The sequence below is a fragment of the Sceloporus occidentalis genome, unplaced genomic scaffold (genome assembly GCF_023333645.1).
Source record: "Sceloporus occidentalis isolate IW3139 unplaced genomic scaffold, rSceOcc1.0.p SCAF_4, whole genome shotgun sequence".
In the NCBI taxonomy this organism is placed as follows: Eukaryota; Metazoa; Chordata; class Lepidosauria; order Squamata; family Phrynosomatidae; genus Sceloporus; species Sceloporus occidentalis.
In genome coordinates, this window is record NW_028316984.1 from 29,541,090 (window position 1) to 29,562,902 (window position 21,813).

General features: G+C 41.1%; 1 protein-coding gene across 1 annotated transcript in view; it reads left to right on the forward strand.

The window, feature by feature from the left end:
* Positions 1-21,813, forward strand: part of COL5A2 (collagen type V alpha 2 chain) — a 174,939-nt gene that overhangs the window by 59,141 nt on the left and 93,985 nt on the right. Inside the window, exon 2 of the mRNA XM_089519615.1 lies at positions 18,548-18,775. Coding sequence (XP_089375741.1) covers positions 18,548-18,775 — 228 coding nt within the window. The remainder of the gene's footprint in view (positions 1-18,547; positions 18,776-21,813) is intronic.

Sequence of the window (21,813 nt, forward strand, 5' to 3'; positions counted from 1 at the left end):
CTGTACATCAGTATTATAGTGGATTGGTCTCCTCTAACAGCAGTGCACATGCTGTTTCTTATTCATTATGACCAATTCAGGCAGAAAATCCAGGGGTGTGGGTCAATTGAGAGATGAAAGGAGAGATGAACACCAGTGACAAAAACCTGGTTGAACATATTGTTTGGGCCCATGCTTTAGAACACCCTTTTCTAACTGGATTATAACTGGACACATTGCCTTACAAACCCCTAGAGATCAATCAGATTGTAGGGACTTTCATCTGGAATGTGCAAAGTTGATGAAAAAAGGTGATAAATAAAAATGCAACACTTTTGAAGGAGCAAATAACAAAACGTATCACTAGGGGGCAACAAGAATAACTAAATATAATTCCTTTTAAAAAAAACAACAGCCAATTTATTTAACAAATATCTGAACAGTAATATAACAAATCTACATATAGTGTAGTAGTGTAATGGTTTTGGTGCTGGACTAGGACACTGGGATACCAGGGTTCAAATCTCTGCTTGGTCATGGAAACCTACTGGATGACTTTGGGCAGGTCACACTCTCTCAGCCTCAGAGGAAGGCAAAAGCAAACCTCTTCTGAATAAATAATAAAAAGAAAACCCATGAAAGGTTCACCTCAGGGTCAGATGCCTTAAAGATGCACAACAACAATATAACAAATAAATACTCCCTTTTCCTAATGTTAATGACAACAAATTATTTTCCCCATTTCAAGCTATCAGAATTAATAAATTAATTCTTAAGCTTGATATTTCAAGCTCTGCTCCTACTTGCCCTACATCAGCATTGTCCATAAAAAGCTTTCATATCCCCCAAGACACTTGAATGTTCAGAGATACGTTCCTTTTCAAAGACATATTTCTGAATACCATACACTTGGGACAAAGAACAAAGGAGCATTTATGAGCTTTCCAGAGTCATTTGTGTTCTGACTCAATTGATCCCACCAGGAATACTCTTACTCATGCCACCTCTTCTCCTGGCACAACATTAGAGTGCCATTCCTTCCAAAGCCCCACACATTTGCTTCTTGAGCTGCTGGTGTGTCTTGCTGCTTTGGATTTCATGCTCAGGTTTATACCAACTGCCATCACAACACAGGCCCACTGCTGGTGTATCTTCTCCTTTCATCTGCCCCACCAAATGCAATAGCAATTATTTCCTTGCTCACTAAGCATAAATCTGGGAGATTACTACCCATGCTTTTAAACTGCAATTACAGTTGGAAAAAAAGCACCTTTGGTGATACATATCACATGATGCCAACTCCGACCCATAGCTACTGTGTGTGTGATGCATGGTTAGGGTGTCTTTTCATTGACAGAGAAAACCAGTCCATAAGCTCCCAATTGTGCTAGTCTTGAGATGCAAAACATTGCTGCCACAGCATTTGAAATGTTGGCAGTCATGTGGTGTCAGTGCCTCTTCCTCTCTCCATCCCATATTGCTGTTCCCAAGCAGGCTTATATTTCCTTTATTTTATTCCTATTTCTATTTTTTTAAAAACTTAACTCGATTAGCAGAACTCCAGAATTGTGTGGAAAAATGAATATATATTTACAAAAGCCTCCAAAGGCATGCTGAGCAGGGAGGTGGAATGAAGGGGAAGTGTGGTAGAGATCATGATGTTAGGAACAGCCGCATCACACCATTGACAAGATGTGTGATAATGGTTACTCTGAAACTGGTATGTTTCCATTTGTATAACTGATGTGATTGTGGCGAGAATGGGACTCATATACTAAAGTCCTTGATTATGTTAGTGAATTTGCAGGCTCAAATGTCTCAGAAGAAAACAGTGGATAGCATTATTTATGAAGAATTTTCATTTATTGGGTCATTTTCCCCAGCATCTGGCCATATGGGGAAAAATGTTGACACTATTTTTGCAATGTTCAGAATGTATGCACTCCTAATTTTTCCATACACCTGTGATTTCCTCCCCAGTTTCTTTTGGCTGGGTTGGCACGAATGCGTGCATGCATTTCTATGCACACATGCACATCTCTTTTCTATTCCTGCAAATAATGTTTATTCACTGTTTTCCAAGCATATCGTTCCTGGAGTAAAAACTTGTTCCTAAGATGTAAGAATTGTCACTGCCAATTTTAAGGTCACTATAAGAAGAATACTTATTTCAGAAAAGCTGACACAGCTTTACCTATAAAATAGCAGCCCAAGACATCTGTTTTGTATAAATTTGTTGTTATCTTTACTGTAACTGAGACCATGAAGTTATTTCCCCCTTGTCTTTCACATTTAACTGCTTAGAGAAAAGGGTCTGTTGCAAAGTCCTGTAGAGCAGGATTATATTACCGAGTTTAGAAAGCAGATGAGGAATCACATGTTTAAGTGCTCTCCCATGCCCAAATCCCCAAAGCTCCATTCAAAAGCAAGTTTCTAGCCCAGGTTACTCTCTACAATCTTGCTTTCTGTCTGTAGCCTGTCTAACATCAAGAAATAAGGGATTAATACTAAATATGCACCTATACAGATAGATTTGCATATGCCAATCATGTTTTTCTTTTGTCCTCTTTTGGGATGATGAATTTTCTCCTTTTTTGTAGTGTATCTTATTAACCTTCTTGTGGTGGTTCGTGGCTTCTTCCATGTCAGTGTGGAGGTGAATCCATTTGGGATTTTACTCCACATCTTAAAGGAACTATTCAGTGTACTGAACTCTGGGGCTAAATAGCCCAGTGTTATATGCCAGCGTAGGGGCAGTGTGCTGGCTGCCCCCACTCTGCCTTCACGCTGGCATCACGCTCTTCCCCCAATCGCACAGTGCGGGGCGTCATGGTGCTCCACTGGTGCAGGACTTAAATGTGCTGCACCAAAGAAATGACAAAAAGCCACTGCTGTGGCGACAAGGACCCCTCTTTGCTGGCACTAAAAGGAGTGGCATTTTGCTGTTCCTTTTAGTGCTAGCAAACTGCCGGATCGGGGCTGCGGAGTGTAGTTGCAGTGGCCCTGATACAGTTGAGAGGAGTGGCGGCAGGCCGCTCCAAAGGGGCAGTCTGTTTATCCCCTCCAGTCTGTTTATCCCTTCTATTATCCCCTCAAATAAGCTGAGCATTTTGAATTGCTCCTTTAAAGCTCTAGTAAAATTCAGAATGAATCCACTGTTTGAATGGCATGAGTTGCATGTGCACTATTAGGGCTCAGTGCTATGGAATTCTGGGGTTTATAGTTTGTTGTGGTACCAGAGGTCTCTGACAACGAAGGCTAAATGTCTCACAAAACTACAAATCCCAGAATTGCATGTCATTGAGCCATGGCAGTGTCAAACTGTGTTAATTCTGCAGTGCAGATGCAACCCTATAAGGCATCACTGGGCATCTATCGCTGAAATAGATCCTTGTTTGCAACATCACAGTTCCGGTGTACTGCTGGACTCAGCTTTGAACTTGGAGGCACAGGTTTCTGTAGTGTCCAGGAGGGCACAGGATCTTCTGTTATTGCCAAATGGTGGCTTCATGATGCTTTACTGATGGGACAAGTGTGCTAGTTGTGATTTACTGACTGGAGAAGGACGGGAGAAAAGCAGGGGTGTGTGAACCCTGATCATGTTATTTGGATGCTTCAAATTTGAATTAATCATGGGAGGAGGATGAAAGCCTCCCCTGTAATAATCTCCTGTGGAACTCCCTTCCCAGGGAGGCCAGAATGGCCCCTTCCTTGATGACCTTCCATCAGCAGGTCAAGATATTTTTTATTGAGACAGGCCTTTAAAAAAGAAGATCCATGAAGAACAGGCTGAGGGTGTTCTACTCTTTTAATTTTACAGTTTTTAAATGCTTTTATCTTTCTTTAAATTGCATTTTATTCTGTTAACGAGAGATTTATTTTAATACTGTAATAGGTTTAATTCTATTTTAATGCTCATTTTTGTATGTTTTTAGTTGTATTGTTCTTTTAAACTGTAAGTCACTTTGAGTTTCAATTTTGGGAAAAAGTGGGCCAGGATTAATCTGTCTTTTCCAGGACTGATTTTTGAACTTATAATAGGTCATTAATATTCTGAAAGGAAGCTGGTTTGTGGAAACTGCTTAGTCTGTAAAACTCATGGCACCTGGTAGCCAGTTTTGGATCTGGGGGATCTGGATGCAAGTGTTATGTCATCTGTGGAACTTTCCCCTCTTCTTAATCATCAGATCTATCGTCTTATTGTAAATATCTATAGGGCTGAGCAGACCAGGCAAGATAGCATGACTGTGCCATACTCAGCTGGGTTAGTCTTTGGGTCAGCAGGAGGAAGGGTGGGTGTTCACACACGTCCTCACATTGATCCAGGACCTGGGGCCACTCTTTACCGTTCCAGCCTGTGTCTCCAGGCCTCCCATTTCAGCATCAGATGGGGCAACTGGGGGCTTCTCAGATGGTTTTCCGGCTGGTAAGGTGTGGAGTAGGAAGAAGCGGCTGTCAGAACTGTCCAATTTTGCCATGGAGTTTCTTGGAAACCCTACAGAAAACCAGCACTGTTTTATCCCTGGGTAAAGTTTCTTTACCCTGGGTTCAGACTGAGTCCTCCAGATCCAAGTCTGTACTGTCAGGATGAGGCCCAATCCTGCTATGTTTTTTTTTTATTTTTTTTTTGGCCTGTGTCATCTAAATTGGATGACACCAGGCTGAGAGTGGGGAAGCTGGACCATTTGGCCTATGCAGACAACCCCATAATGTTTCTTTCTCTCTGGGCGGTTACAATTTTATTAACAGGGGCCTGTTACAGACTGCCAAAATAAAGCTGCTTCGGGTCTCTTTGGAGGTATGCTATTTAAATGATGCATGGGTCCTAAGAGTCTGGAGGTCGCGCCAAAGCCACACTCCGTTCCTAAGCACTGGAGTGCAGCTTTGGTACAGCTTCCGGATTCTTAGGATGCATGCATCGTTTAAATAGCATACCTCCAAAGAGACCTGAAGCAGCTTTATTTTGGCAGTCTGTAACAGGCCACTTATGAGTGATACATCTTGAACTTTTTTCCATTACAGCTCAGGAATAATTTTCTCCCCCACCCACCCATTTCGATAAGGCATCACAGAATAAACAAAATTATGGAAAAATACTAATAATAGATAGTAATTTGTGAGTTTTGGGGTGATATGGAATTAGATGACATCGATTGCAAAGGCGCTTGTGGCTGGCTTTAAACACTGATTTGTTTAAAGGCATATCCATTTCTGAATTCTAACTGAAATAAAGTTGTTTCTTGTAGACAATCTGATTGATGTAGTGTAGACATTAACAATATTTGGTCTTGAATCAAGGAAGCATATGTAAATAAGATGGGTCTTGTCACGGAAAGTAAAATCTTTCTTTCATTTCCTGTGTCCTTGAACAGTAATCCTAAAAAGGGAAGATGATAATAACTGGTATGCATGCACTGAAAGCCATTTGACAACTATGTGGTTGTAAAATGGCTTTGGAAAGAAGGTGATATATTTCAGTTAATGCAGATTGTTGTTGTTGTTGTTGTTTTAAAAAACCTGTTCCAACCTAAATCCTAATTCTAGTCCCAACTAGAATAAACCTATTGACACAGTGGGGTTTACATACATGTTGAGTTACCATTCGGCAGTTGATTCACTGGGATCATCATCATTATTATTATTAACCTTTATTTATGAAGCGCTGTAAATTTACACAGCGCTGTACATACAGTACAATCTTTTTAATTGGACGGTTCCCTGCCCTCAGGCTTACAATCTAAAAATCACCTTGCTTGGGGTAGCAGCTGGATTTAGACTTCGATTTTCATTGTTATATGTCTAAATTTCAAACTGCTTTCATTAGCTTCAATTTTGCTTTTTAAATAAAATTTACTTCCCTTTTTTTTTAAAAAAGAAAAAGAAAAAGTGCATAAAGAAAACTGGGCCAAAAAAACAAAAGACTGCTTTTCCTCCAACACTGGTTACACAGGACACAAGCTCTGTTTTCATGGTAGGCCTTGAAAGGAGAGAAGAAGAATGGAGTACAATTTGGAGTCAATATTGTCAACAATTCTTATTTCAGCATAAACATCTGTGCACATGTTGCCTTTGCAAATCAACAGCTCCCCACATCCCTACTTCATTAATACCTTTAAAGAAGGACATTCTTGATCCCATAACTTACTAAAAGTCAAAAAGAGCAGGGTATTTTACATTCATGAATGAATTTTAAAATGCTAGCCTAAATCAAAATGAGCTGCTGATCCAAAGTGAATTAACTGAACTGGAAATGCACCTGGAGATTTGTTAAGACTGCAGCCCCCAAACCATGAACAGTCTTAATAATCTGGAGTTAGACTTAATGCTATCTAGCTTTATGTTACAATCCTGCATTGAACTAGTCACTAGAGTATGTGTGTGTGTGTGTAAGAAAGAGAGGGAGACAGATGCTTCTATTTCTTTTTTTTCAGTGGGGACTGGAGTGTTCTTTTAAAGTTTATTTTTGGCTTAGCATGGGAAGATGTATAGTCTAATATCTCATGGATACAAGAGGTAAACTTGGCTACCCATAACACCCTTACCTTCCCAGCAAAGATTACAGTCTGATCCTGACTACTAAGGATGGGGAAGGGGGGTTTGCATTGGGATATCCCTATGAAAATATCAATTTCACACCTCCTCAGACTAGTAGTGGAACAAGTATATCTTATCACAGAAACCTATGTTATTTCTAAAGCTTACAATACATTTTGGCAAGTTGGTGCACACACAAAACTATATTTAATATTTAAAAATGTGCACAATGAAAAAGTGTGTGTACGTGGAAAGATGTGTCCATTTTAGTCAATTAGGCAAGCATGTAGAAACTGTCTCCATTAGAAAAAATGCTACCAAAATGTATACACAAGGTTCAATATTGAAAGTGGGGTGTTTCACCTGATATGGGTCTGCATCAAGATAGGAATACCTGTTAGTTTATGAGAAACGAAATACCCATGAAACTGGCAGATGTTCCGAGTCTTAAATGCCATCCACTAACATTTGCTTCAGGATTTTCTATCTGCTCATTCCTTTATTCATCTGTTTATTCTTCAGTTGGCTGTTCTGCCTCAACTCATGAAGGTACAGACATTTTTGCAAGGTAGTGATGAAAAGAAATTGACATGGAGTTGACTGAAAATGGCCTTCCCAAATTCTGCAAACTATATTTGTCCATCAGCTTTACTTGAATTTTCTTACCATGAAAGGAAACATTATCCAACAGTTCTGGAAAACAGATTTCTAAGAATTTAGGATTACTTCAAGTGGCCTTAAACTCTCACATTAGAGAAATAGGCTAATAGAGGAGGACAACAAGGTGTAGGAATTAAATCCATTTATTCTTTCAACAAAACTGGCCAGTACAGTAGTCCCTCAACCAAGCTGGAGTTTGGTTCCAGGACTCCCCATGGATACCAAGATCTGTGGATATTCAAGTCACATTGAATACAATGGCATAGTAAAATGGTGCCCCTTACATAAAATGGCAAAATCAAGGCTTGCTGTTAGGAATTTATATTTTCCCCCCAATATTTTCAAGCCATGGTTGCTTGAATCTTTGGATAAAGAATCCGTGGGTATGGAGGGCTGACTGTACCTAGTGCTGTTTATCCATCAGCAGACTAGAAGCCATGGCTAGAGCAAATGTCTGATGTCTTCTGTACGTAGTGCATTTACCAAAATCTGCTACGGAGGTCTGGATAACCCTTCAATATAGATTTTGGGAGCCTATGTTAGATACAGAAACATGGGGAAAACAATTGGAAGTCTTATTGTAACAGCAAAAGTCCCTTCGTATTATGGTATGTGTAGTCCATTAAAATAATATTAAACAATATTAAACCAGTGGGAATGTGAAACTGGAGAAGACATTTTGCCAAGTATTTGCTAGGGGAAAAATGAAATTCCCTCACATTTTGGAGATCAAATATTTTTCAAAACAGAAATTGTTTTCTGAGAATATCTTTAAAAATTCAGCACAGTTTGAATATGTTAATATAACATTCACTCCATGAACTAATTATAATAAGAAGGAAAGTTTGCAGTTACTTTATCAGGAGTAAGGGTATGGATACAGCCTTGGATGTTGTTTTTTACTCTGTGCATGAACAGTTAGAAGTTTCTGTCAAGGTGTGTATGTGGGCATGTGTGTGCTTTCAAGTTGCTTGTCAACTTATGGAGACCCCATCAATTTAGGAATACTCAGAAGTGCTTTGATAGTTTCTTCCTTTGAAATATAACCTACAGCACCTGGTATTTGTTGGCAGTCTCCCATCCAAGTACTAAGCTGGGTAACCCTGCTTAGCTTCCAAGATCAGACAGAATCTGGTGCATTTAGGGTATCAAGGTAGCTTTTAACATATGCAGCTGCTGTTTTGATGCATTTTTATTGTCAGTACCACACTTTAGAATGTCAAAAGTGAACTCATTGTTAGCAGGAAACCTAAATTTGCTGACTCTGAGTTGGGCAAATCCAAATAGGAAATACATGGAGATGGAGTTTTTCTTGTTGGCATTGCTGCAGATTTTTTCACTGGTGTTTCTTTTTTAAATTTCCCAGAGGCCCAGTATTTCATTAGATAGAATAATAGTTTTGCTGTGCAGTCAGCATTTATGTGGGTTTCCAAAAAGAGCAAAAGTGGTGCTGTAATTTGCTCTTCAGCTGGGCATGTTGGAGCTTGAAGGGAAATCATCTTCTCTGTGAAGTCAGCAGTAATTATGAGTTTTTTGTTTTGTTTTGTTTTTTAAGAAAATTGAGGACTAGGTCCAAATCTGAGTTTGTTGTGTGGAAATACATTCAGAAAGAAATAATTATTATTTACATGGGTTATTTTTGAACATATAACATATTGGCGAGAGAAGACCAATTTTTCTCTCTGCCAAAACAACCCCTTCTGCCAACGTTTTGAATGTAAAGGTGCTTTTTTACTGCTTATGAATCGTTAATGCCCTGTTACTGCAACCAGTGTGAAAGTGTTTTAATATCTTTTTTGTGGGTTTTTCAGGCTATGTGGCCATGTTCTAGAAGATTTTCTTCCTAATGTTTCGCCAGTATCTGTGGCTGGCATCTTCAGAGAATGCTTGTCTGGAAAAAGTGGGTGTCTATATACTGTGTGAGCCTGGGAATGCAGGAGTGATTTGCATGTGTATTGTTCTGTGCTGATGGCAGGCCTCAGGCTGGAAGGCTAATGCAAAAGAGGATTAATGTCTGCTAATTGGTGATCAATATCTGCTAGGAAAGCCCCTGACTCTGAGTGATTTCCCATTTGCATTTGCGGAGTCCTTATTTTGCTATTCCTCAGGACTGGTAGCCAAATTTTGTTTACTTTAAGGGTTTCTTCTTTTCGGTTGAAATTGTCCAGATGTTTCTGGATTTCAATGGCTTCCTTGTGCATCCTGACATGGTAGTGGTTGGCATGGTCCAGAATTTCAGTGATTTCAAACAGTATTTTATACCCAGGATGGTTTGTGGCATATTCTGCTACTGCTGATTTTTCTGGCTGGCCCAGTCAGTAGTGTCTCTCGTGTTCCTTGATTCTTGTTTGCACACTGCGTTTGGTGGTCCCTATGTAGACTCGTCCGCGGCTGCATGGTATGCGGTAAACTCCTGCGGCTGTGAGAGGGTCTCTCTGGTCCTTGGCTGAGCAAAGCATTTGCTGGATTTTCTTCGTTGGTTTGTAAACCATTTGAAGGCTGTGCTTCCTCACCACTTTGCTTATTCTGTCTGTGACTTCCTTGATGTATGATAAAAATACCTTCCCTTTGGTGGCTTCTTGTCTTCACTTCTCTGGGTTTTTCTGGGCCTTGCGGCCCTTCTGATGTCTGAGCTGGAATATCACCATTGTATTGTTCTTGCTTAATAACATTAGAATAGTACTATTAAACTGTAAATAGCCCTCGTGTGATAATCTTTTAGATCAGTTGTAACTAAGACATTTGTCAACACGGGTAGATGAGGCATCTCCAGGAACAGTTCAAGCCTTAAATGAGCAAAAGCACTCCTGGCCATTGCAGGAACCTGAGCCTTAATGTTCAAGGCTGAATCCAGGAGTATACCCATACAGCGTAACTATATCTTCAGTGTGAATGTAACAACATCCAGCATAGGCTGAACTACTGTCCCAGGATCTACCAAGTGAATGACCAGGAGCATTTCTGTCTTATCTGGATCAAACTTCTTCTTCTTGCACTCATGCAATCCATTACTGGTGCCAGACACCAATTTAGAACTGAAACATCTTCCTTGGAGTTTAGTGGAAATGTGAACCAGAGCTGGGTATCATCAGCATACTGGCAGGATGGAACTCCAGCCCTCTTAAGCTCTCCCAGATGTTTCATGCAGATGCAGATAACATGGGGGGGGGATAGCCTTGAGGGACTCCAGAGGTTAATGGCTAAAGAACAAAACAAGAATAATCCAGAATCTTGATTTAGATTTCCTCCATGGCAGGGGGTTGGACTGGATGGCCCTTGTGGTCTCTTCCAACTCTATGATTCTATGATCATCTTCTAGCTTGTCCATCCAAGAAGAAAAGGAGCCACTGTAAAACAATGTCTCTGAATCCCATCATGGTTGATGGTACTGAAAGTTGATGAGTGGTGCTGCAGAGCCAACAGAACCAACTAGGGCCAGTAGTGTCCCTACACATGGTGTCATCCAATGCGGGGGGGGGGGGGGGGGGGAAACTGCCCGGCAGCTGGTGGAGGTGGATAAAAAGGCTGTCTCATCCCTTCTCCTGAGAATGGAGCCTTCTACTGAGCCACTGCTATGTCAAAGCCAGGAGGGGCACACTAGCCCTTCTCACCCTGCAAGTGGACATGTATTGCCCCTCTTCTGAGGTATCACCTGGTGCAGGTACACTCCCCGCACCCTCAAATCACACTCCCTGCACCACGCCACTGAGTCACACTTCTCTTGCTCAGTTAGTTCTTCCAGGCTTTATAAATCAAATGTAGGAATGTTATTATTGCCCTTGGGCCAGCACTTCTAATTAGGATGGCCCTAGTCACTTTTTCCCTTTATAGATAATTAAGGGTGCATCTAGACTGCAGAATAAATGCAGTTTCACACTGGTTTAACTGCCATGGCTCAATGTTATGAAATTCTGGGATTTGAGATATTTAGCCTCCTCTGTCAGAGAGCTGTGGTGCCGCAACAAACCCCAAAGCCTGGGATTCCACAACGCTAAGCCACGGCAGTTAAAGCAGGGTCAAACTTCATTAATTGTGCAGTGTGACAGCAGGTTAACACAGTGCATAGCAATCAATTTCATGTAAACAGTTGCTGAGTGGCATGGTGTATTAGGCTCCAGTCATTGCAACCGGTATTTCCCAAATGAATTTAATTATTCAGGAACCTTGAAAGGCTCTGAACTTCAAGTGATTCCTGATCATTCCTGGCTCTAGATAGAACATCTCATAAGTTTACACAGGGCCCTTCTAACATTTATCCCACTGAAATCAATAAAGCCTGAAAATATTTAATTTTTGGCTTAATAATTCTCAGTTGTGATAATTCCTTACATAGGAGTTTAGACTACTCTAAGCAGGTATATTTTTCTCCAGGTTGGGTCCATCAGTCCAGAACCTATACAAATTACTTTTTGGACTATAACTCTGAGGCCCTGTCTGCAACATGGAGGGGTAGCACAGAGTATCCTGGTCCTGGGGTTGCCCTGACCCTCACCCATTGCAAAGTCTTCCATTGTGACTCCAGATAGCTGACTACACATTCATCCTGTAGAGCTACCTGGTGCCCAGTGGCAATCACATGGCTGGCCACCTTGTTCTGACCTCAAAATGAGCAACTGGTGGCAGCGGTAGGCACACTGGACAACTCAGTGGGACATGCATGCAGTCAGCCACCCAGCATGAGAACAGAGAAGATCCTGAGCAAACAGAGACTTTGTCTGTTCCAGGGTAAAATGGGTAAAACCCAATTCTAGTGCTAAATGGGCCAGCCTTCATCCCATCTGTTTGCACTAGAATGAGGCTTTGGGCTATGCATCATCTGGCCTCCTTACTGAGGGATCGGGGGAGGCTGTTGTCTTTGCTCCATACAGACAGGGCTGGCCACTGGGTGTGCTAGTCCAACAAAGTAAGTTTTCTGTGTGTCTGAGTATTACAGGAGAGAGGCAGTAGGATTGTTAAGGAGTGGGTGGCATGCCTCTTCTGCTTACCTCAGGTGTACTTGTTGATGCTTAACCCAGTTACACAGCTGTGCTGCAGATTCCTCAGTCTCTTGCATTACAGCCTTCACTTTGATTTCATTCTGCATTTTTGGTTTGATAATCAGAAAGGTTTGTTCTTATGACATAAAACACAAATGGAGTTGAAAATTTATGAAAGACAGGGAAGAACTACAGAAAGGGAACGCAGTATTTCCTTTAAAATAAGCTTGCATCCCAACATTTTGAAAGTTTTTACTTTTAAGTTGTATTTTCTTTAGGTACCACTCACTCTCCAGTGTCCTCTACTAAGGGCCAGAATATTTCTGTCTCATTTTATTTCTAACAATAGCTTTTGTGAGGCAAGCTGGCTGAGAGTGGCTCTGTTCTGTGGCCTGCTCTGATCCATAAATAAATAAATAAATAAATAAATAAATAAAAAATGGTGGGGTTTAAATCACCCTCAAAGTAAATTTCTGCTTCTAGAATCCTTAAGGAGAAATGGATGATTTTATCTCATTATCCCTGGAGATTATCACACCAGGGAACGTCCCATCCCTTTCTTGTCATTATCCTGTCCTTCCTGCTTGTATCCCTTTCTTCTCGCTTGATCAAGGGAAGGACTTTCACATGTCATTCATGCTTATTCCGTCCGGGAAGAGCGAATGACAGCAATAGCGCCAAAGGCTTTCACATGAAGTCGTGTTGATCCTGTCAATAACCTGTCATTAACCTGTTATTAAAGTGACATTGGACAGCATTTTGTATTAATGAAATTTCCTGTTATCTTAATACCACTTTAATGACAGGATTGGGGCTGCCAGAGTGAAAGCCTTTTGCAGCAGCTCTCATTCACACTGTAATCTCCCCTGTAACTTCTCTGCATGCTGTTTTCACCACCCTTCAAATAATGTTATAGGGAAGATGTATGGAGAAATGCCCACTTGCCTAGGAGGTTTAGATTGTTCCAGGCCATTCTCCCTTTATACAATAAATAAGTTTAACAGGTAAAGGAGCAGATATTCTTGCCTCCTTGATTGTGCCTGAAAGAGCAATGACTTAGAAGTCAGGAATGTCTCCAGGCGTTGTTGTCAGGGCCTTTTAGATCAATACTAGAAACTAGAGGACTGAAAACAAACCAAAGCAGAGTTTGCTTCCCATATTCTCAAATGTTCTCTCAGGAGTCTTGACTGCAAAAAAAGAAAAGAAAAAAAAAAAAAAGGAAAAAGGAAAAAGAGGATCTTTCTTGCATAATGTCAGGATGAGTCAGAGAACCGGGAATGCAAATCAGTGCTCAGTTACAGCAGCATAGTTTCACATACAGAAGCAACTGCGACCGTAACAAATTCATATAAAATTGTGTAAAAGAATTTCTGGGTTTGTTACTGAGCCAGTGTCATGAAAAACACTCTTAAACACTCTTGTTTGAAATTGCATGCACCCAGGGTGTAATTCTGTTCATGGACACAGGACTAACCAAAGTGGTATTACTATGTGTTCATCTGTTGTTTTGTGTGGGTTTTTCAAGCTATGTGGCCATGTTCTAGAAGAGTTTATTCCTGACATTTTGCTGGCATCTGTGGCTGGCATCTTCAGAGAATGCTGGCATAGCATTCCATGCCAACATTCTCTGTACCATGCCAGCATTCTCTGAAGATGCCAGCCACAGATGCTGGCGAAACATCAGGAATAAACTCTTCTAGAACATCGCCCAAAAAATCCACAAAAACTATGGATGCCAGCCGTGAAAGCCTTCAACTTCACATTGTGCATCTATTGTTGGTTGGAACACACAGAATGACAAACAATCTCACAAGAAATGACTTTGACTCATGCAGCAGGATATCTCCCTTTCCCTCTCTGCACTGTCTTTATGTACCTTATATATACTTTTGTACCCCAGCCCTCCAGAACAAATCTTGGAGGGCAAGTGGGCAAGGAGCTGTGGGGAGGAGAGTGGGAAATCTGTTTAGTCAGTGGAGCCTATTTTATCCCAGTTTTTATTAGTGTTCACCCACAGCAATGACATCCCGTTTCAGAATAAGAGAGCTCTGGCAGAGAAGGAGTTTTCTTTCTCTGTTTTCCCCAAAGATACTTTTTTATAAGATTGTACTGGAGAACTGAAGAATGTTCTCTGCGAGAGAATAGGGGCCATGAGCTCGCCTCCTCCTCTTTTCCACTCCTCATTTGTACAGCAGTTTTTAGTGAACCGTGATTCAGTCATCTTGGTCCAATGCCAATGGGAAGGTCCTGAGCAAGCGAATGTGAATGCGAATTTTCAAATGTCAGCTTCATTACCAAGTACAAGCACCAGGTGCTGTCACAATCTCTGAAAGACGCACTTACACCTCTTATTTTCCTCTGCATCCCAGCAATGTTGATATTTCATTTACTCAAAGAGGTTCCTTTGGCAGGAAGTCAGAATCCAAGACAAACCCAAATAAGTCCAAACAAATGAGTGCCCAGCCTGGTTTTTTTATTATTATTATTCACTGTGTTAAGATGGTTTCATATTGCTATTAGCTGGCCTTTCCTGCCACCTAGTGGTTGTACACGGGCTTCTTTGCATTAAGTAACAAACATATCAGTAATAATAAATCTGTGTCTCGGTCTCTGGGTGTTCTTGAAGGGTGACCAGATATCCTAACCGAAAAGAGGGACAAGGCGCCACAAAATGTAGGACATGAAAAAATGTAGAGCATTCCAAAATAAAAACTAAAAAACTCATATAAATGTAAATTCATGCTTCTTAGTCATGCTCAACATGGAGGACAATTTGAAATTCCTCCTTGACAGAAGGATGAAGTGGAGGACAGTTCCTGGAAAAGGAGGACATCTTATCACCCTGTATTCTCAGGACCAATGTATAAACGCCTGATGCAACTGGAATTGCTTTGATTCATTTTCAAAAGGTCTGTCAGAGAACAGAATGGTTCTGCACCAATGTGCCTTTTATGACATGCCTCTGAGCATGGGTAAAGTGCGTTTACCTGGGATGATGTAATCACAGTTATGGATGAAGGAATGAAAGGCACGGACAAAAGAATTCTGGCAAGACCGTTAGGATTTGGTTCAGATGACAGCTTTGTATGAAACGTAGTTTACTTTCATGTTATTTAATTCGGAAGCCTCTGTTTCTTCCTAGAGATAACACAATGAGCAATTTATAGTCCATATGTCAAACTTTGGTTGTGTTGTGAGCTTGGGGGTGGGGGTGAGGGGGAGAAAGAGGCTATGTATTTATATTCGACACTGTATTATCTTACGTATGTGAGGGAGAAATGGATAGAAAGCTATCTGGGATGGATTTCAGACTATTCCTGACAGATCATATATGGTTTAGCCATTGATGTTGATGTAACTTCATGTTACTTCATGCTGACATCATTACTTTTGGGGATTGTATATGGGGAATTAAAGTTACTTTGTCATCACACCTTTAGGCATCTAACACCAAACAATCTGGCTAGAAGACCAGTTTCTATTACATTGCGGATCACTAATAGTTAATAAACCATCTGTTTAATTTCTTCTTACTTCAACATTGGCAGACTGACTTTACTTGAGTTTAGCCTACAAAGTTTAAATCCTCCAATATACTCACAGCTAATGCCTTTGTTACTGTGTTCACATCTGTTTTGCATTATAACAGATAAGCCAGCTGAAAATATTGCTGGCATCTTGAACTTTCTGTGTGTATTTGTGCAGTATATGTATGTGTGTGTATGTGTATTTGTGCAGTATGTGTGTGGGAGAATAGACCTACATATACTGAAATGTTTATACACACACAATCTGAGTACAGAGTATATGAATATGTACACACATGTGTATCTGTGAGTGTGTCTATACACAAACCTATGCACGTAGACATCAGACGGACAGACAGAAACTTTAGTGCATTGTGTATGAGTGTGTATGAAAATTTACTTGTGTTGCTTGGATTGAAGCAAAATGATAGAGAACATCAGTTTTCTGAGGAAAATATGAATTTGCTGATTGTTCCAGAAGATGCATGAAAATGTTTGGGATGTCAGCCTAAGTGAAAACATAGCATTTTGTCATAAAAAGTTTATAAAAGTACATTTTAGATCTGAATATAGAAATCTACCATGTTCATTTGGAGGTATCCAAAGAGGTAGACAGATCAAAAGCCCATCTATAGCCTCCATTTTTGCAAATTATGTATCATACCAATTTTGGTGATTCTGTGTTTGCACATGTGGATTTGTATTAGCATAACAGACAAACAAATGGACAAATGCTTTACATATGTGTGTGTACATGTACATTCAACTCTCTCAAATTGACAGGGACAGTCCCAATTAATTCTTGTTGTCAGAGGCTGCTATTAAAATGTTTCCCTCTCCTCCTCTCACTTTCCCCCTATGTCCTCAGCTTACTTCAGTTGCCCTAAATTAAGTTCAAAGCATGCAAATAGTTAACTCAGGAGGGGAGAGAGGAGAGCAGGGAGTAGAATCTCATCCTTCCCTGAGGGTCAGGGAAAAACAAAACTGCTGCAGTCTTGCCTAGGACTTTATCACATGGTCAAAAGTGACGTGAGCATAGCAGAATGCTTCTGTCACTATTATGCAATTGCGTGAAGATTATCAGATGACGTCGTGTGATGTTGCCATAATTCTGTCATTTTCCAATGAATAAAGAGTAATTCTAGCACCACTTTTCATTCATGGGACTTTCCCGTGAATGAAAAGTGGTGCTAGAATTACTCTTTATTCATAGGCTAATGATGGAATTATGGCGATGTCGCACAACGTCGTCTAATAATCTTTACGCAATTGCATGATAGTGACGGAAGCAACCCACTATGCTCCACCATTTTTGGCTGTGTGAAAAAGTCCCTAGCTTGCTTGTTCTTCCTTGGTAATAACTATTGCCATCTTGACTATACTCCATTGTTGCTTGGCCATGCCCATCCCAGTTTATAATCTGTGAAATGTCCGAGAGTATGGTGGACACACCCGTGTACAAACACAAAAATCCATATATACAAATGGCTCAGTCTATAGAACAATAGATGTGCTCATGGGCTCCTTCAAATATTACTATTCTGTGGGCAGAGGTTGGGAATAGTTCTGATGTTTTGGTGTATGTTCTGCCATGGTCCTCTGTTTGAAAAAAAAATGGCTGAACAAAAAAACTATGCAGTTAACTCAGCCTAAGGGCTGAGATCCAAGTTGGATCTCAAGAGGAGCGTCTTTTTTTGTCTTGCCAATGGAACTTTTTTCTTCATTTCCTGGAGAAACTACAGGGCCAGGAGGATGGAGGAGAGTTGAGGGGGAATTTCTCTCTAGTACCACTGGAACTGAGAACAGCCACAAATCTAGCAAAATGCAGGCTTGTGACTATCATTGTCATAATGTTTTTTCTCCAGAATTTTTAACACCTTTGTGTGATGAAGAAGCCAGTGGAGCTTGGAAAGCTTGCAACATGTATTTTGTACACTTTGGTTGACCACAAAAAGATATCACTGTTTCATGGATTTCCAGGGTTGTCAAGGTTGTGAAAAAGCACCCTCTAAATTCTCATCCAAGAAGATGGAACTTTTCATTGTGCTTTTATGCTGATGTATGGGACTGGACAGTGAACATAACAGTGCCATATTTGTTTCATTGTCAGCATATTTTGTTGAACAAAGCCCCATTCAGGCCTGCTCTCAGGCTTGCTATGAAACATGCAACTGAGGTTCTTGGGTTTTGCATTCCCTCACTTGAAAGAGTCAGGAATGTGCATGAAAACAGCCCTGTAACTGAGCCCAATCTGGTCTCTTTATCTCCCTCCCATGGAATATATTGTACACGGACTTATGCTGAAGCCGCCCGGCAAAAGGGAGAATGATGTGCGCACACGGCCACACACCAAGCACAAGCCCCTTATATCCAATGGGGCTTGAGCTTTTTGCCTTACCGGTGTGTGTGTGTGTTCCGGAACGGATCCCCCGCATAAGGCAAGGGCCCACTGTATATTCCACAAGTTGAGAAAACAATTTGTTACATCCATTAGAGCAGGTATGAACTCTTCTGTTTTGTACATGAGCACCTCTCCCATGCAGCTTTTTGAGGGCTCGTTGATGCTTCTCCCTTCCATTGCTTCTTTGCTGAAAAGGTGGCTCAGGAACCAGAGGACTCCCATTATGTTTTTCTCCTGCTGTTTTGCAGACAGTAACATTATAGCCACCTCAGGCCATTAGCTGGTTCTTATCTGCAGTCCAGGCTCCAAACTGTGGTGTTACTGTATGGATTCCTGAGACACTTTTGTCAACCTCCTGGAATGGTTTTTATCAATCTCATACATGATGGAGTTTCATTTTGCCACAAACTTTGTCATGTGTTGTCATTCAGATCCATTTAGGCTGTCTTCTGCTCTTATCTTCCTTCTAGAACTAGATGCTGAAGATGTTCCTTGCACTCAGAATGGCCAGGTGTACCTGAACAGGGATATATGGAAACCTGCACCTTGTCAAATATGTGTCTGTGACAATGGAGCCATTCTTTGTGATGAGATCCAGTGTCTTGATGTGTTGGAATGTGAAAACCCACAGCCTCCTCCAGGAGAGTGTTGCCCTGTGTGTCCGAACACGGCCCGGAATGGTTTCGAAGGAGCTATTGGTAAGTGTATTTTACAATGAGTAGTCAAGCAGGCTTTTGTTGAATAAAGACATCTGTAAGAGCTTCTCTTGCGGTTACACCTTTCTCTAAATGAAGTATTGTATAAGAGAGGAATGTTTTTGAATCCCTACTCCCAACACCTACAACGTGATTAGGGAACAAGCTGTACAATTCACAATTCATACCCCTTTTCTCTCCAAAAGCTGAGTAGGGAGAAGGAGAGGAAATTGAGCCAATATAGGGATGAGCGAATCTGTCTCTTTCTGGTCTATATCTGTTTCACATGGATTTGTCCATCTGTTTCATGGTCTAAATGAATCTGTGAACATCGTAAGAAGTCATCAGATGAAAAACTGGCATTTAAGTACAGTGCACCCCTGGTATCTGTTAGGTTTGGTTCGAGGAGCCCCTGTGATGCTCAAGTCGTATTAAATACAATGGCATAGTGAAATAATGACCCTCAAATAAAATGGCAAAAACAAGGTTTGCTTTTGGAATTTAAATCATTTTTGAATATTTTCAAGCCATGGATGGTTGAATCTGTGGATAAAAAAAATCTGTGGATACAGAGGACCAACTGTGTGTCTTAACCTTTGTTATAAAATATATTTTGCAGGGCAGGGGGCGCCGCAAAATAAGAAACACACAGAGACATTATGTAGAAGAAAAGGCCAAAACTTTATTAAATACTATACAACTAACACATGGGGTTGGCCTGAGGCATGAGTCAGGATCTGGCATCGACCAACCCGACTGCTGATCGATGATCCCCATTGCTGGGTCATGGCAGGGCCCAGGGATGACAGAGGGGCTCTGGGCATCCACAGCTCCTGCCCCTTGTCACCGAGGGATGCTGATAAGGGGTTTGCCCCTCCATTGGCACCTCCTTCTCATTTCAGCACCTCCATGTTTCTTTGGGACTCCCAATTACCAGTGCTCTGAAGCACTGATAGCCATGCCCACCAGATCTCAACCCATGCTGCCATCCCCAGAAAGTTGTGACAGCAATACCCAGTGTCACCACATGACCCAACCAGGGTGGGAGGGTGGGGAGATCCAAGCCAGAATGGTGACTCCAGCTGGCCACTTAAATAGGCCAAACAACTAATCACCTCAGCCAGTGGTTCTGTCCCTTCTGGTGTCTGGGCCAATCTCAGCCCAATTCCCATTCCTGGGGCATGCTGGCAACTGTAGTACCCCCTGGAGCTGGACGTCCCACCTCCCCCACCTAGCCCAGCCAATCAGGGCTGTTTTATGGGTCCCAGCACAGCTTGGGAAGGCGAGTCGTGAGAGCCAGCTGTTGACCAAGCCATGGTGGCACACCAGGCTTCCTGGCGCCCTGCAAACTGGTTGGCTTGGTGAGTTGGGCAGTTGAGCTTCTCCCCAAATTACCATTTCTAATTGTATTTTTCTCACCATATCCATTTTAAAACTCATTTTGATTAGGAGTGAGTGGATTACCCTATTTCTAGTCTTATTCAGTTTTGCCTATCTGCAGTCCTCAGTCAGTTCTATCCAATTTTATAGGACTGCACTGTAGTCCAAGGATAATAAAAAGGCATTCACTGCTAATCCACGGAGTCCCTCACTGAGAGGGGATATTCCCATTTTCCTTTCAGAATGTGCAGTCCAGACACATTTAATCAACATTGGGAAGACTTGCTGAAGAGGATTTACTCCAGTGTAGTCATTATACAAAGATTTTGACCATGGAGAAGGATAGTGCTGGATAAATGCAATTCAGTTCCATTTCCATTTAATTATAGGTAGCTGGAGAACTGCAGCACAATGTATTTTTTTAAACTAATTTCCCCTACATTCAGTCATGGAAAAGAATGGTGAGCAATAGATCTGTCAGACTGAATTGAACATTGCTTTCCTCTAAAATTCAAACCAGAGCTTGGCAAAGTTTCTTTTGGGGATGAGAACTCCTAGAATCTTTCAGCTAGCATGATCAGTGACTTCACTGGTTGGGAGAGTCTAGGAAATGTCGTCTCCCTCAAAGTAATCTTTCTAGCACTCTGATTCAAACCCACAATGTGGGTGGTTTTGTTTTGTTTTGTTTTGAAGAGGAAGATTTGTTCCACTTAAAAGATAATTTTGGTAATGTATTTCCTCAGAGAAATATAAACTGGAATTATGACTGATTGCAGAAGAAGGAACCTCTAGTGAACCTCTTAATACTGGAAGCAAGCTAGGCCATACTTCATAGTACAATCCTGTACACTTCTGCATGAAAGTAGATCCCATTGAGGTAACTGGGATTTACTCTCAAGTCAGTCTGTGTTGAATGACAGCCTTAAGCATGGTCCTTTTGCTGGTTTTCACCTATTGATGTGCAGAGCAACTTCACTGGAGAGTAATGTGACATCTGAATTAATTTGTCATTTAGATTAGTGTTGATGCCTTTGGAATATGAATAAAGGCTATAGCATTTATTGCTGTATAATTAAGCAATAAGACCAGACATGGCATGCTTTGGGGAGCAGTTGGTGCATGTCTGGAGTGTGTTTAAGTCAAAGGCTGAGTACTTTAGTTGCCCACACAAGAGGAAAGATGATTATGTGGAAGCTGTAAAATGCCTGAATGCTCTTACACACATTAATATGCATTCTATATATTAGGTATGATTTTACACCTGGACAGTAGCTAAAACTCATGCATACCTTAGAAGTGCTGGGTGAAAATATTTAACCAGTCAGCAGTTTGTGAAGTCAGATAACATGATGGCAGAAAAAAAGTGCTTTGGAAGTATTTATTTAATGATTCGTGCTTGCAAACAGACTTTTGATTGCATGTAAAAATCCTTTAGATGTGAATATGTAAAGGCAAAAATATCAAAGTCAAATAGCAGCTTTAAAGATCAATAATAGCAGTGAACCCCTGCACATTCCTACTGACGAGTAAGTCCCATGTTGGCTGCATCAGCACTGCAGAAATAATCCACTTTGACACTACTATAACTGTGATAGGTACCCCAAGTCCAGGGACAGAATTTTGTCAACCAGTCCTGGACGGGGTCACACTTCCCTTAAAGG